The sequence below is a fragment of the Ostrinia nubilalis genome, chromosome 3, assembly GCF_963855985.1.
Source record: "Ostrinia nubilalis chromosome 3, ilOstNubi1.1, whole genome shotgun sequence".
In the NCBI taxonomy this organism is placed as follows: domain Eukaryota; kingdom Metazoa; phylum Arthropoda; class Insecta; order Lepidoptera; family Crambidae; genus Ostrinia; species Ostrinia nubilalis.
The window spans coordinates 16,484,270-16,501,900 of NC_087090.1; the positions used below are offsets into that span (position 1 = coordinate 16,484,270).

A 17,631-nucleotide genomic window follows, 5' to 3' on the forward strand; every position below is an offset into this window, starting at 1 on the left:
TTAGTAGGAAAAAAAATCATTAAAATTAAAAATCTCATAAAAATCTGTTTCAAGTAGCTGCCTTATGGGAAGGTGTTCCACTGTCCAGAAGGCTGGTTACATTACATTAGACTTGGCAAGAGTCCCGCTGAGGCGTGTAGAGCGCCACCTAGCGCCACGTAATGATTCTGCCAATGTCCTATAAAGTTAAATGCTTACTGCACAAAACGGAACGTACATTATTGACGGCCACTGTCAATTTGACAAGTTTGACATTAGTCGATCGGTGCTGTTGTGCTGTGCGTGCAGTCGATTTCTATTTTACTTTTCTCGTGTGGGTGTAGAGAAACGCAAAGCAAATGCTTATTTATAAACTATTTTGAATATTTATTACGCGAGTGCTCATTTGTGTGTAATGTGAAGTGCTCGGGCCCAGTTCGTCATGATGAACGCGCACAAGATATGGGTGCTTTCAAGCCTCTGTGTTGTTGTTATCGTTGTAATATATTTTCAGTCAGAAATTGCACGTTTAGAAGAGATTTATCACAGATTAGGTGATTACTAGGATCTGTCCAATTCAATTTACTGTTTATTTGCGATGCAGATACTTATTATCGTAATTAATTTTCAGAATACAGATTAGTCCAAACGCATTCCGAACCTCGGCAGTTCTTCATGCAACCAGTGGATAAAAGTGATGATGACCTGGTGGTGATATACAATAGGGTTCCGAAGACGGGATCGACAAGTTTCGTGGGTGTGGCGTACGATTTGTGCAAGAAGAATCACTTTAAAGTGTTACATATTAATATAACGGCGAACATGCACGTGATGACCCTGGACAACCAGTACAAGTTTGCTCAGAACGTCACCAAGTGGAAGGATGTGAAGCCAGCCCTGTACCATGGGCACATGGCATTCCTGAACTTTCATAGGTGGGTGAGGGGTTTTATTAAAGAAATCAAATAGGAAGTTATTTGAGAGCTCATCTATTTTAAATAGTTCCTTTTGTACCGGTTTACCTGATGTAATTTTCTGCAAAGCTCTGATACCCAGGCATGCAATATTCTGTCAGATATTGTGGCATAAAACTTATCAAAGTTTTTTTACTCATGCCTAAAATTATACTGAAATTATCTCAATTATCAAATATGAACTTCTAACTTTTTTTTACAAGCTCTTACATTGATAACTTTCTTTTAAAAGTTAACAATTAAAACTCTTTTGTTTCAAATGTTTTTCTTTTATCTTTCAGACTTGGCACCTCTTCAAAGCCCTTATACATAAACCTGATAAGGAAGCCCCTGGACCGGCTGGTCTCATATTACTATTTCTTGAGAAACGGAGACAATTTCAGACCACACTTGGTTAGAAAGAAACATGGAGATAAAATGGTAAGGATGTTTAAAAATGTTTGGTATGAAATAGCTTTTTTATTTATGGGAATCACAAGGTTGAGATACATAAAATTTTTGCATGCTGTTGTCACCTATATTAAGCACTTAGCATGTAACCAAATGTTATCATCAATAAGTATCATCAAATAAAAATTAATAAAAAGATCTGAGTGTCTTCATGCGAAGGCCTCGTCCATCAATTCTTCATTCATTCTCCATAATGAAGAATGTTCACTAATTTTGTTTTTTAGCTTTCTGTATTCTCTGTTAAAAATAAAAAATACACGTGAAAGAATTATTTCGATACGTCAATTAGTTTCCAAGATATTGAATTTTAAAAGTGCGGGCGGCGGCCGGCCCGCCATTTTATGCGCGTGACGTCATATTACAACGACTGGCTCATATTTGTATGGGTGGAATCTTGCAAACTGAATTAAGACCCACTTCCAGGCAACCGATTAAGCTGAAATTTCGCAAACACATGTGATTTGGATGACCATGCAATATTATGATGACATGGAGCTGATCTGATGATGGAGCTGGAAGGTGGCCATAGGAACTCTATAATAAAACGACTTAAATGCATCGAGTTTGGGCTCGTTCGTTTTGTATTGATGAGTATTTTAATTCTATATAGTAATCGGGGTCTAATGATGGAGCTGGAAGGTAATTCGCAATAAAACGACACAATCGCATCAAGTTTGGGTTTGGTTCAATTTTAATTTCTGTGATGGGTCTGGGTGTTAATATGTATAATAAGTTTGTATTTACAAAAAAAAAAATATTTAAGTATGTTTATATCCGTTTTCTAGTGAGCGGACGCTGTGAATGTACGTCACACGTGGTCACGTGACCGTCGGCGGGACTCAATATTTAAGCGAACTTTGAATGCCTATAAAATCATAACTACTGGGTATTTTTGAATGAAATAAAAACTAATGTATTTGTAAATGTAAAAGCTTAACTGTAACATAGGTTTCAAGTGATTTTGCATACCTAGTAACATTCTCAATTAGCATGATTTCATTATCCTGTACCAATGCCTCACTATTTGAGACATAGTTGATACATTACAAAAAACAGCTTCTCTACAAAATACTTGATTTTAGTTATGAATGTAACAATGTAAAGAAAAATACAGTGTCTATTTGTAATGTGAAAATATCAGCTTTTTACTTTGTATGTATTTATAGGTACAAAAAAAAACGATTTTTGTCGGTACATTTGTTCTGGACAACCTTTTAAGAACAAAAATATTCCGTCTTATTTTGTATGAACAACCCATGGTGTGGTAGTGTACATGCCTTATCAGCCAATTTATCAAATGTCTGTTCTTTATTTTTAGACGTTTGACGAGTGTGTGGAGCAGGGGCAGCCGGACTGTGACCCCAACAACATGTGGCTTCAAGTGCCTTTTTTCTGCGGCCACTCAGCACAGTGTTGGTATGTATTTATAGATACTATAGTTTCATAGTGAAAATACACATGCTGTATATCACAAATGATATAATACTTGTTCAGTGGAAAACATTAATTTGGTTTTAATTCAAGTTAGACAGTAGTTATTTCCTTGTACAGTCAGCATCACATAATTCATGACACCTAAAGTAGCCAAGTAAGAGGCGACTTAGGGACTACACATCAAACAGAGAACGGGCAGCAGCGCTCTCTGAAAAACATCAATCTTTTAAACTGCGATCTCCAACCCGCCTGCCAAGCGTGGGGATTATGGCAAAATCCTCCACTATAGTCCAGCAGTGGACTGTAAAGGGCTGTTGATGATGAAAGTAGCCAAAAAGTTCGCAACACGTCTTTGTTGCAATTGGAGTAAGGTTGTTTCGTTAACTTTGTTAATTTTGACCACTTTGGGTATCATGAACTATTTTACGCTGTAATAGGTGAAATTTTGCATCGAAAATGTATACCCTGATGTGTTTTCGATTATACATACATAGGCGGAATTGCCTAACATACTCGTACCATCTATACTAATATTATAAAGAGGAAAGATTTGTACCTATTTTTGTATGTTTGTAATGAATAGGCTCAAAAAGTACTGGGCCGATTTAAAAAATTCTTTCACCATTCGAAAGCTACATTATCCACGAGTAACATAGGCTAAATTTTATTTTGGAAAAACATAGGGTTCAGAGGTCCACGCGCGCGAAGCCGCGGGCGGAAAGCTAGTATTTTATACATATATTAAAATAGATTACCTCATCTAGTTATTGAAAAAAATACAAATTCCTGCCATTACTTTATGTGATAGTAAAATCAGTTAGTTAAAGTTTTGCGCAACATGATTAATTTTATAGCATCGTTAAATAGTGCTTAGCCCTAGTTAATGAACGAGGTTTAATTGCGAAAACATTTTTTTTTATGGCTATTATTAATAATGGGAACTTTAAATGAACAATTATGTTGGATTTTTAAATTAAAACACGCCGCGAAATAGCATTTTGGCGTGTGTTTTCGACTACGAGCCTTATTGCAGGCAGATTTGGAGCTTCTGCTCTAAGTCTATGCGCAAACCACCGATTTTTAGTCGGCCGATAGTTAAGCCCCGATTCTAATTTGTATGAAGAATCAACCGGTGTAATGTGTGCACTCCCATACATGCCCAAATGCCCATACTGATTAACTGCCCGACTAAACTATCCTCCGACAAAAATCGGTGATCTGCGCCTACGCTAAACACTTTCATTCAAGGTTTTTGTATCTTTAGACTAGAATTGAACCTTAAAACAAAGCAATAAGGTTCAATACATTTTCTAATCAATTGAATGTGATTCTTAAATATTTCAATTTTGTCCCAAGGAAACCGGGCAGCCACTGGGCGTTGCAGCAAGCGAAGCAGAATCTAGTCAACCACTACCTCGTAGTGGGAGTGACGGAAGAAATGCTGGACTTCATCATGGTCTTAGAGGCAGCCCTGCCCAGGATGTTCAGGGGTGCCACCGAGCACTACCTGAACAGCAACAAGTCGCACCTGCGTCAAACCAGCTCAAAACTCCAACCCAGCCCGGAGACCATAGAAAAGATACAACAGTCCAACATCTGGAAAATGGAGAACGAATTGTACGAATTCGCGCTAGAACACTTCAAATTCGTCAAACGGCGAATCCTGTTGAAGGAGCCCAACAGTGTTGCGCAGACATTCTTCTACGAAAAGATACGGCCTAAATGAGAATACGTTTTACTGTTGACCACAGTAATATCATTGAAACAGTACGTTCGTGCGACTTTGAAAACCAACCGGTTGCTAGTGAAAGTCATATCGGAATATAATTATACAATTCGCTTAGCTCTAGGTTGGACTTAAAGGGTAAACTTTTTAGGTAAATTATTACAATTGACTTATAATCAATATGCAATATATCAATGTTATACTCGTAGTTGTAGCATAAGAATGATGGCTATTCGGATTTTAGAAAAAGTTTATTCTTTATTCTAAGAGCCAACACTGCTGAATACTGAGTTGATACTTGAGGAATTAGTTATTTCTTCCCACAAAAACATTACCAAGTTACTTTAACAGTTCATGCTGCATACCAATATAAATAACAAAGCTGCATCTGTATATTTGACAGTCGTTCTTGCCAGCATTTCGCTATGAGTGGGAGAAATGCATAGATCCGAAAACAGAAAAATCACGTTTACTTAACCCCACGGGACACAGTTTCAAGTTTCATCTCAGTATTTGCGCGAAAAACTACTTAAATATCTCGTCATTCCATGCATTTGCATGTCATTGGTAGTTTTATTTTTACTTGAAGACAGTTTACATACCATTGATAATTTAATTTTTATACTAATCTAATTTTATTATATCTTGTTATTTTGTGTACTTTATGTACTTACATTTTTTTATTATATTGACATGTATAGTGTTCATTGTAGTTAAATTTAAGTCCTAGGTCTAATAATGTATCAAATATTTACAGTACTAAATAATTTCGTTAGAAGAAAGAGACAATGCTCTACAAAACGGCGTATAGCGTTCTCTCACTCTCACATTAGCTGGAATCTTTTTCATGCATAACCCCATTTAATACTTAATTATGGTATTGCAGTGCCTAAAGAATTTTACTAAGCTTTATGTAAGGGGTTAAAATACCAAAGTTAATGAGATTTACGGTTTAGGCACTCAAGTACCTGATAAAAATCTGTTTAAACGGTGATCTTTAAAACATATACTTAATACATTAATTTCGTATGTATTATAGTAGAAACATTTTACAAGTTTTTCATCAAATTGCACCGTTATAGATGCTTTGCACAGTAATATTACTTATATCTGCTAATTATTATTACTAACCAATAACCATACATATTATTATGTAGCAAGAAATTATTGAATATAGTTGTTTATGATGAATTTATAGCCTGGACTTGTATAATATTGTATTAACTAATTTAGAAAATTATAGGACGAATTATGTGAATTGATACTTAATAGCAATTATTTTTGTGTTCATAGATATTTAAATTATAACAATTTGTATATTTTGATTATTATTGTTGATATTTTATATAGAAAAGACAATCTGAATTATTTTTATAAGAACGCTCAAGTTTGTTTGTGTTTGTATGCAGTGGCTTATGTTTTTTGACATAACAATGTAATAAAGTATCTCTCTTCCTCTAGATAGTTAGTCTGTTAATAGACCGAATTCTAAGAGAGAGCGAGACGACTAATCATCTCTCTGTCATGCTTAGACAGAGACAGCCAACGAATTCTGACTCCGATTTGTAGTGCAATCACTATCACTCCAAGAGAGGGACAAAAGATGTGTTTTAGATGCATTCGAAATTCGCATAATGAATTTATACCAATTGTATTCTTATGCGATTTGTATAGTTTCAAATGCGTTAGAAATTTGAATGTTTCAAAAATACTTTCAAAAATAACCCTCTCGCTTAGATTTGATATCGATTGTTCATTGCTTTGGCGCGCAGCCGGCGCGACTATGACGCGACTTGACGTGTCATGACGTTAGGCGAAACCGCTGTCAATCTTTATATGTATAGCTATATGAGCTGTTTTACACCAATGCCGATACAAGACGTGCAATAAGCAACCAATAGAAGTTCGTTATTTACACATCTCCGCTCAGCTTCAGTAGAAAGAGAAACACATCTCACTCAAGTCGCGCAGCGGTCGTGCCGGCTGTTTAACAAAGCCTCAACTTTTCGTTATTGACTAACTGAATCTTGTTTGTCTAATCAAATATTGTGATATTTTTAAATCCATCCACGCTTGTTGACCGAGCTGTTAATTTGTTAACTTTTTGTAACTTCGTGCTGTGTGAATATAACGACTCATTTTTGTTGTAAACCTATTTTTGTGTGCAATTTTTTGTAACTCGTATTTCAGTTGTATATTAGAGTTTGTAACTAAATATTGATTTATGTAATTCCTACTTAATAATATCAGATTTTGTATTTTTTTTTGTGTAGATAATGTGTGTAAAAAGGGACCATGGAAATTACAGAATGTAAACGGGTCATTGTGGCGTCGCGTTGACGTCGCGCCGACATCGCGTCGTCACTCTGAACGACGGATGTCGTGATATTATACGGTCTTTTTATTGATTGATATAAAAGGTATTACTACTCCTATGTACAGGATTTTGACCTTTTATAAGCCTATCTGTAGAAATTGAAAATTAATTCTGTGAAAAAAAAACAAAAGTTATGCATATCAAGGGTACCTTTCGTTACTTGCAATAAACTCTTGTGTAGACTTTATTGTTGACATGAAATTTTTAAATGAAAAAGTAAAAAAAAAACTTTGAACTATTTCCCTATTTAATTTCGTAGCGAGTTCAATGACAGTTTAACTTTCCCTGGGACAAATTCTGTCTTCACTGGTTAAGTTTTGTTGGTGGTCAAGCTGCAGATCTAGAATACCCACAAGTTGCAGTGGTGGAAATAGTTTCCTACCCTAAAAAGCACAGAACCACCATTATAATCGGATATTTGGGAAGATTTTTGTGTTGTCTCTGGGAGATGCTCGTATTTATCAAACAAATTGTCCCCGACCTTATTCGAACCTAGAATCTTCGTTGGCATTACAGTCCAGTTCGCGAACGATCAGTCCATAAAATTTCCATAACCCAACAAATCATTATCGCTGATACAATTTTATCGAGCGGATACACCCTGCGTGGCGTAATTAAAACTAGCCATCAAATCTATGGACAAATTACTAAGAACCACCCCTGCTCTATGTCTATGACGTTAAGGTTCAAAGTCAGTTTCGATCTAGATAGCTAAATTATCAGGGTGGAAACAGAAATAATAATTGTTGATACAATACCGCGATATTTGTTAATGTAAAACAGTTCGTTTGTCGCTTTCTCCGGCGATTCTCTCTCGAATTTCAGAAAAATATTATAGTCCTTAAGTTTAAATGCTCTTCAAGACTTGCTAATAAAGTCCCTGGATTAGGAACTTTTCTACCTACCTCTATTATGGTGAAAACGAGCTATGATATTATTTTTTTATATCCACAACGAGGAAGCTCTTGGCCTGTATCTCACCTGATAGTAAGTGATGATCAGGCCGAAGGTGGAAGCGAGCTTCACCCGGAATCGTCAACCACGGAGGAACTGGCTATCTTACCTCTAACTGCCGGTACACAACAATGCTGTTAACATTGTTGTTATGTTGTGTATCACCCTTTCACGAACCAAACTTTGGAAACTGAGCTTTTACCTGTATCGTACACTTCGTAAGAACGTTACATTACATAAAAATGCTCTAGTGTATATTGACCTTTATTAAAAACTAGAACTAGGTTCTAGAATCTCTCTGTCGAGATACGGGACTATTCCCACTTTTCGTTCCCACCTCTGCAACTCCTGTGTAGCCAGGATCTACAGCTTGACCGCCACAAAAACCTAACCAATGAAGGTCAAGTTTGTCCCAGGGGAAAGTTAAACTGTCATTGGACCCGCAACGAAATTAATCAGAAGAACATAGGAGGAGTTCGAAATTAAGGTTCGACTTCCCTCCATTGCAAAGCGGATGACAGGTGACAAACAAAGGTTTAAAACCTTAAAGAAAAGATTATGCACCACAGACAATAAATATCTCTCTGTCGAGATAGTCAAATCTTTAACCACTTTGGCTATCTTATTTGATATTGTACTAAAAATTTTAAAGAAAGCTTCTATAGCAAGTAACGAAACCCTCCCTAAGAAAAAAATTCCGATTGAATGTAAATAAAATAGAAGTTTAATATCATACAACATATAACTATATCTTGTGTAGTCTCGAAAACTAACTTACATGGCTATAATGTAAAAATGTATAAGTACTTAGCTTATTTTACAATACTGTAGATAAACATTTTATAGTGGATAAGTGATAGAACGTTCTTCCATTTGTCATATTGTGATTCTGATGATATCAGCGTTGTAAATATTCGATAACCTGTAAAATTGTAACCTATGACGTCACTTGACGTGTTTGCGGTTAAGGTGCGTAACTGACAAAAAATGGTTGCAAGAAAATTCTGGAAACTCGATCTTTTAGTACCTACTTATTTCAGAATTGTTCATATGTTCGATAAAAACTATATTTTTAAATTAATGAACTTTCTCGCGCCTTAACTTTATTATTGGTGGCAAATCAGTTAAATCTCTAACTTATTTTTTTTAGTCAAAGAAAACCAATACAATGTTATTAAACTTTATTTAACGTTTACTTCAGCCAAAGGACGCCCACTGCTGGACAAAGTCCTTCTCCAAGGATTTTAATAACATGTTATAAATATCTTTATAGGTATTATTTATTGATCTATTTGTTTAAATAGGCAGACTTGGAAGTTGGTAATCATTAGTTTAACTGAAATGCCACCGACGGGATTTGAACGGTGAACTGTTATTATGAGTAGTCTAATTATAAAATACTTATAAAAAGTTTCGTTCTACTAACACAAAATATGTGTGGACTGTTTATCTAAAACATAAATAAAATGTAGTGAAATAGAAAGAAAATAGAAAACATGCCTAAACACTGTAATTAAAATATAAGAATAATAAACTATTATTGTAACTCGTACTTATACAATTTATACGCCTCTATTATCCGTTGTAATTATTTTTTGTATATTGACATTTTATTTAAATCCGTTTGGGTTAGACGACATTGATAATTTTATTATATTCTGTTTTACAAGACATATTAAGATAAAGCGCAATTAATTTTATATCTAATACTCCACCTGAAAAATATAATGGCTAATATGAATTATACTTAAATACAGTTCCTTATATTTTATTTTCATTTTACATACACTTGTTATACTTGTTATTATACTTCAAAGTTTTCAGGTAGTGATTTAAAAAATTGACAAATAAGTATCTAGTGCCCACACCATACTTTTAAACACACGCACGAATGCTATGCACATACAGTTTGAGGCACTAAATCATGGTAGAGAACATTATAACATGATTGCTTCCAGATAACCTATGTATGTTTTACATTCGAATTAAACCGTTGTTTCGGCACTCATAGTACATAGTAGGTCTTTATAAAAATTGTTCGCGATAATAAACTGACATTATACACACTTTTATTTTTCATTGATATTCCTGATAATTTAAATGAACGATGAAACTTATAGGAAATAATATTTACGTTGTTTTAGAGAATGTAAACATTTCGTTGCTGCACCACGTTGGGCGCCAATTTTTTGAGTTAAAGTTAAAAGTCAAAAAAAATGGTTGTGTGTTGCTGATTGTAAAACCGTTTCCACTTATTAACTTTTATTTGAATTATTTATCGCTCCCTATTTCTCAGAAAAGATGATCTCATGTCAACACGAGTCATTCCACTTTACAGAAATCAATCAAATGTTAAGTTTTAATAAGATAATTACATACTACCACAAAATATCGTCCAACCGCTGTGTTTGACTACATGCTTTCCGATAATTGAAATGTATACATGTAAACTACGTATACTTTCCAAGAACTTTGTCTTTCAGTTGACTAAACGTATCAATTATCGAAACTGTAACGGATATGAATAAATAAAGTCGTCCTCCGGCTGTCTGAGTCACTGAAAAATTATTGACCTTAATCGACACTTGAGCTGTTTCTTAATGTGAGCAAATATCCCATCAGTCACCGGTAGGCCCTTGCAGAGCGCCTTGCATTTTGTACGATAATTACCACTCACACAGTACTTTCATTCAGGGGGACGTCTCTTTAATTATTCAATTGAATTCCGCTCTCGCTTCAGGGCCGCAGGATTACTTACAAGAGAAAGAGACGGACAGAGTTTTCGGGGCGAGCCGGTGTGAAACCTAGGTGTGAGTGTCAGTTGTGTTTTAGGCGCGAGGGAGAGCGGTTGGCCCGCGATGCCAACTAGATTCAGACCGCTAGCAGAAATGCTATCACGGAGGCACAACTTTCGAATAACTAGAAAGAAGTCGATTAGCTAAAAAGTTGAAGTTTTTAAACATGAGATAGATTAATTTGAATTTAACAGTTTTTATGTTTAGTTTGTTTTGAGGTCTGTTTACGAAGGTCGCGTCCTTCAATCGATAAACTATTAATTGTGACATCGTGTGATTGCCCGTGGCCGGTAGACAACTCGGTTGGACGCGCGTTTTGGATATATTTTTTCTATAAGTGCCAATTTACTGTAGTTAATATAATATTTTTATCGGACATTGCGTCGTAACTTTGCCGCCGAAGAGATTTGTTTTAAATATTATCTTCATGGAATATGGGCATCTGTTTAGACACTGGTAAGTTACATATGTTTTTATTTATAGCATAATCAATATTGTTTGTTGACTGTTTGTTATTTTGTTTCGACATTTTAATGGAGAAACTGCATTCACTTATTGCTTTTAAAATTAGACAAAGCGAGAAGTCTGAAAGCAAAGTACCTATCTACATAAAACAAATTAAAAGACGTAGAATGCAAAAATTGTTTCTTAAGTACCAAATACGCGCGAAAAAGTTTTGAAGTTTTGCATTACCCCGCGTTGGGCGCCAAATTTGCCAGATAGTCGTACACAGCCGGCCTTCATACATAGATGAAGTTATTCTACGAACATAGTAATTTGTTATAAGATCATTGTTATATTAATTGATTTGGAGGTATTCATTAGCAGCATCTGTTAGGTTAATTGAATGTTTTTATTTATTTTATACGTAGATACCTACTTCTTGGACTTGTAAAAACTAAACGACTTATTGATAAAAAAAATTAAAACTGTAGGTATTTTATTTAACACTGATTTACTGTTAATTTCACTGAGATGACCAAACAACAACTATATCAAAATACTGTTGTAATTACAACGGTGTAACAGAAATGTTTTTGTTTTTGTCCTTGGGACTCGCAAAAACAATACACTATTTTTAGTAACTTTTATATTTCCTTAAGCCAAAAGAACATTGAACTTTAAGGCAGGAAGTGGAAATGACCCAATAAAAAGCCGCCCCTTGGTTTTTTGTTGCCTCTATAAATCCTGTTTAACAACAACTGATTAATCAGTTAAGACTTTTTCAATTCATACGTTTTCGTATCTCATATCACATTATGATAGCATTATAATATTTACCTATAAATTAATTAATCCAATAATCAAAATAACTTGTTACTTTTGTTTAAGTACATAGAAGCTTGCCTCTTGATCTTATTTAGATTTTTTTCTAGGCTTAAATATTTTGGGTTTCCCTCGTTTGCTTCGGTTTTGCGGTGGTGGTTCATGTACCATATTTAATTTATCCATTTATTAGCTTGCAACTTGTTTTTACTCACATGTCCAGATGATATGAAAACAAACAATTTATACATACCCATGTATAAGTACACCAACCACCAACATCAATAATGAACTACTTCCATCTTAAGAGTATAATCATCATTTATTCGATTTTAATTTGCAATATTGTAGATTACTTACGGTCGGTGGAGATAGAAGGAGTCCAATATAAAATCTTTAGGAAACCTCTTTCAATTTCTCATTTCTTCAAGTGTGATTTCGAGATCCTCTTTAATTTTTTTTAATTTCGCAATTTAATTGAGTTTCCCTCGTCCAGAACAAAACAACGATGAGTTGGAGACCACAAGCGGCGACCGCAGCCGGCGCGAGAGCGCGTGGGCCGGCCGCGCGACGCCCCCGGCCGCCTCCTTCCCCATGCAGAACTCCAGCCACGTCAAGTTCGAGCCGCCAAACGTGCCGGTCATATTCGTCCTGGGTATGTACTGAATCTTGAAGTAAATAGTACATAGAGTGACACTACATTTGGTATATTTGACACGAGACGGCGCGCGGAAAAAGACGCGACCAGGAGGCGTAGTGCCCTGGTCGCGTCTTTTTCCTATGCAGAACTTCATCCAGCCACGTCAAGTTCGAGCCGCCAAACGTGCCGGTCATATTCGTCCTGGGTATGTACTGAATCTTGCACTAACTAGTAATATAGAGTGACAATATGTTTAAAGCGAGGAAGCGTAGAGTCTCTCCCAGCCGTAATGTAAGAGCCAAAACACATGATGCGTTGCGGCGCTGCACCGCAAAGATTTCCCCGTATCTCGCGCGAAACTCCGCACCGCTCGTGTGCCCATCACGGATATTTTTCTATAAGACGACGCAGACACCGCTCCGGCGTCGCACCGCCGCTGCAAGGCTGCAATAAGTACTACTATTATTTATTCTGTGACTGCAACGCATCGTATACTTTGGCTCTAACACTCCGTCCCTATTTTTGGGAGCAGCAGCAGCATTAGAAAAGTGGGCTGGCCGTTTGAAGGTACCTACGGGAGGTAGCACGTCATTCTCAAATTTGAACCAGCAAACGCCCGTCATATTCAAGCTGGATATTAATATGTTGCACAACATTGAGATACATTTTCCAATACTGATAGGAGAAAGAAAAAAAAAATAAAGTGAATTTTGAACACACCACGTTGGGCGCCACTTTACTCTTTAGCGTATATTCTAAACAACATTACATAGAGCGTTAACCTACCTATTAAAACAAAGTCATGCAATAATGACTTTACAGTATGAGTCATGTCACAATTGAAGGGTTCTGTCAATTCATTTGTTATTAACAGCTACTAACTCTACTACGAGTATAATTAGTATTACCTACTCAAGCCTATAGCAAACAGCTAGTCTGTAGAAATGAAGTGTTAGTTTTTAATGTTTGATGAATAATTAGTGCTACAGGCATGATGTAACTGTTGCCGATATTTGATGTATAATAGCTGAATTCCTATTTTACTCGTACCTTCGTTTAAACATTAAACGCCGTAACTTATAACGAAAAGCGGTGTTTTTGTATGGAGTTTGATAGACTTTTGATGTTTGTTAAAGTAAGAAGGCTGAGTTGCACCACCTAATTTTGTCAGTAACTTTGACGATAACCGGTGGTTATTGTATGGAATTTGACACTTTTGACGTTTGTCACAGTTAAAGTAAGATGGTGCAACCCAGTCTTAGTGTAAGCGCATATTTGGCGACACCTTATGGGTGAACATCCTACACTTCGCTTTCCGGTTTTAAAATCTGCTGTAATTTCTGGAGTACGGTTTTTGAAAGACAATGATGTACATTCTTTGGCTGGTTTTAGTGTCACGCGGACCGTCCGGTGCGGACCCGCTCCGCACGGCCAATCTGTATGAACTTATAAGGAGCGTTTTAGAGTAATGCGGTCCGGAGGAACCGCTCCGCTCCCTAGCAGTTCATAGGCTGGTTTTAGTAGTGTGTTCCAAAGAAACAAATACCATTGTGAATTAACAGATGTTTACGTCCGCAGGCGGCCCAGGCAGCGGCAAGGTGACCCACTGCGACAACCTTATGCAGGAGCGCCGCGGGGTGGTCCACATCAACATGACGGATCTGTTGCAGCAGTACGCCATCGGAAACGGTACAGCATTTTTTAACTGTCACGGAGACTGGCGATTAGTCGTTAGTCCTAACGGGAAACCGATGATATGAGAGTCGTTAGCTTTTATTTAATTTAAGAGTGATTAACGTTAAGAGTAGGCGCACACCGTTGATTTTTCGTCGGCCGATAGTTGAGTCGGGCAGTTGATCAGTATGGGCATGTATGGGAGTGCGCACACTACGCCGATTCGATTTGGCCGATTCTTCATACAATTTAACACAACTATCGGCCAACTAAAAATCAATGGTGTGCGCCGAGGTACTCTAACAGAATCTGGAAGCGAATCTGTCCAAAACATGCTCATCCTCCTTGCTAACATCTCGTGTCTTGACAAACGAGTTGTATGAGCAGGATTAGATGTAAAAAGAAACCTCATAAAACTCATTTTGAAAGCATTACAACTTAAGGCTTGTGGCAACAGTTTGCATCTTTTGCTCCTGGTATTAAAAGTGTCTGAAGCTTTAAATTGAGTTTGGCGGCTTTCAACATCTCTAGCGTACCTATGTTAGTACTCATTGTATTATTTATTAAAGTTACTAATCATAAGTTGTTTTCTGAAATCGCGCATCTTGCACGATGTAGTCAAAATATAATGATGCATCGCGTTTTCACTTTTAAAAAGTCCTAAATGACTGAAAACAGCCTCTGAAAAACGACTCTACCGCCGCAATGAGCGTATTAAGATTTGTGCAGCGATCTAGTCTCCTATGGACATGTTTAATGTCCATTAAAATCACTAAAAAGTTCAAGATTGCCGCAAACCATGACCGCGTACAATGTCGATCAAATTAGACGACTCATTCAACTCCTAAAAACAGCAGCAAATAGCTGGTTTCTGATACTGTCGCCTTTTACTGGGACTCAAATCGATCCCATTCCGTATTCAGAGTTCGTGCGCTTGACCGTTTGGTAAACATTGCAATTACCCCCATTAAGTACATTTGTATTTGCTCTTCTTCATGCCATATAATTTGTGGACGATTTTCGTGAATTCAGTGAAAAGTTTTGGACTGAATATTCGAGGTAGAGTTAAAAGGACTTTTCTATTTGTATAATTTGGGTGTGCTTGTGCTGTTATTACATTAAAAGCCCCCCAAAAACATTTATCTGCATACCAACCTACGTCATATTTAAGTACCTACCTATATGAAGGACAGTATTTTTGTCTCTCATATCAAAACAAAACCATTTATAATATTTTTTAGTGCAGTACATTACAGTCAAAGTCAAAGCTTTTTCAGTAACTTAGGCCCTTTACAGTCTTTTCATAAAACTTTTATGAGTTCTAAAAAACCTTCTTGCATCAAGTCAAAATGCTTAAGTATTACCTACCTTAATACGGTCACCAAAACGACTGATTTGAGTAGGTACATATTAGATAGGTACCACTAATAAACGCGAAAAACCGCAAAACTTGTTTGTTGTCACAAAATTGCTAATCGCCTTTGCTAACCACATTTTTAACATAGGGTTTTATCATTATCATCATTTCAGCCATAGGACGTCCACTGCTAAACATAAGTTTAAGTAGGCCTCCCCCAATTATTTCCATAATGACCGGTTGGTCAGCCAGAGCCTTCCTGCTACCTTTATGAGAGATTTTTTAGGGACTGGTTTATTAACGACTAGCTTTCCGCCCGCGGCTTCGCGCGCGTGGACTACATTATCTACATATTTTACGGAACCCTATTTTTTTCCAAAATAAAATTTAGCCTATGTCACTCGTGGATAATGTAGCTTTCGAATGGTGAAAGAATTTTAAAAAACGGTCCAGTAGTTTTTGAGCCTATTCATTACAACCAAACAAACAAAGTTTTCCTCTTTATAATATTAGTGTAGATGAAATTAAAGATCCTAAACAAGAGTTGCAGTAATTGGAAGAATCCGTAAGTGCCGAAGCTAAAAATAGTATGGCCTTTATGTGGTGTAAAATCTTTTAATGAAGAATGTTCACTAATTTTGTTTTTTAGCTTTCTGTATTCTCTGTTAAAAATAAAAAATACGCGTGAAAGAATTATTTCGATACGTCAATTAGTTTCCAAGATATTGAATTTTAAAAGTGCGGGCGGCGGCCGGCCCGCCATTGTATGCGCGTGACGTCATATTACAACGACTGGCTCATATTTGTATGGGTGGAATCTTGCAAACTAAATTAAGACCCACTTCCAGGCAACCGATTAAGCTGAAATTTCGCAAACACATGTGATTTGGATGACCATGCAATATTATGATGACATGGAGCTGATCTGATGATGGAGCTGGAAGGTGGCCATAGGAACTCTATAATAAAACGACTTAAATGCATCGAGTTTGGGCTCGTTCGTTTTGTATTGATGAGTATTTTAATTCTATATAGTAATCGGGGTCTAATGATGGAGCTGGAAGGTAATTCGCAATAAAACGACACAATCGCATCAAGTTTGGGTTTGGTTCAATTTTAATTTCTGTGATGGGTCTGGGTGTTAATATGTATAATAAGTTTGTATTTACAAAAAAAAAAAAAATTAAGTATGTTTATATCCGTTTTCTAGTGAGCGGACGCTGTGAATGTACGTCACACGGGGTCACGTGACCGTCGGCGGGACTCAATATTTAAGCGAACTTTGAATGCCTATAAAATTATAACTACTGGGTATTTTTGAATGAAATAAAAACTAATGTATTTGTAAATGTAAAAGCTTAACTGTAACATAGGTTTCAAGTGATTTTGCATACCTAGTAACATTCTCAATTGTCCTGTTACAGTACATCAGACCTTGACTATGAACATGAAAGCGCATTATACTGAATTACAGGTTTCAAATTTGCATAATCGTCCGGTGCACGCCTCATGCAATAAAATAAATGCATATTAAATTACTAGCTTTCCGCCCGCGGCTTCGCACGCGTGGAATTTTGTTTGTCACAGAAAAACTTTATTGCGCGCGTCCCTGTTTCAAAAATCGGGATAAAAACTATCCTATGTCCTTTCCCGGGACTCAAACTATCTCTATGCCAAATTTCATCAAAATCGCTTCAGTGGTTTAGGCGTGAAAGCAAGACAGACAGAGTTACTTTCGCATTTATAATAATAGTATATAGAGTATAGAAGTATAGATTACTGGCCTAGCCGTCATCCACAACTATGTACGATGTAATGAAATACACGGTCAAATAGTCAAAGGTGAGGAGTCAGCTTTATTGAATTTGTTTGTAATTTTTTTCAGTGATTTTTTCTCGATCCCAATGCCATCTTAGCATGTTGAGTCACATTAAATTAGTCTAATTTATGTAAACAGTCGGCTCAATAACTAATAACACTACAAACGTCGACAGGTTCATCCAGT

At 36.4% G+C, this 17,631-nt stretch overlaps 1 protein-coding gene across 1 annotated transcript; it reads left to right on the forward strand.

The window, feature by feature from the left end:
• Positions 1–274: 274 nt before the first annotated feature.
• LOC135088055 (heparin sulfate O-sulfotransferase) lies at positions 275–9,961 on the forward strand. Its single transcript, XM_063982941.1, has 5 exons — positions 275–533; positions 611–914; positions 1,235–1,373; positions 2,722–2,819; positions 4,194–9,961. Exons 1-5 carry the CDS (start codon positions 422–424, stop codon positions 4,561–4,563), a joined length of 1,023 nt encoding a protein of 340 aa, XP_063839011.1. The 5' UTR covers positions 275–421; the 3' UTR covers positions 4,564–9,961.
• Positions 9,962–17,631: the final 7,670 nt, after the last annotated feature.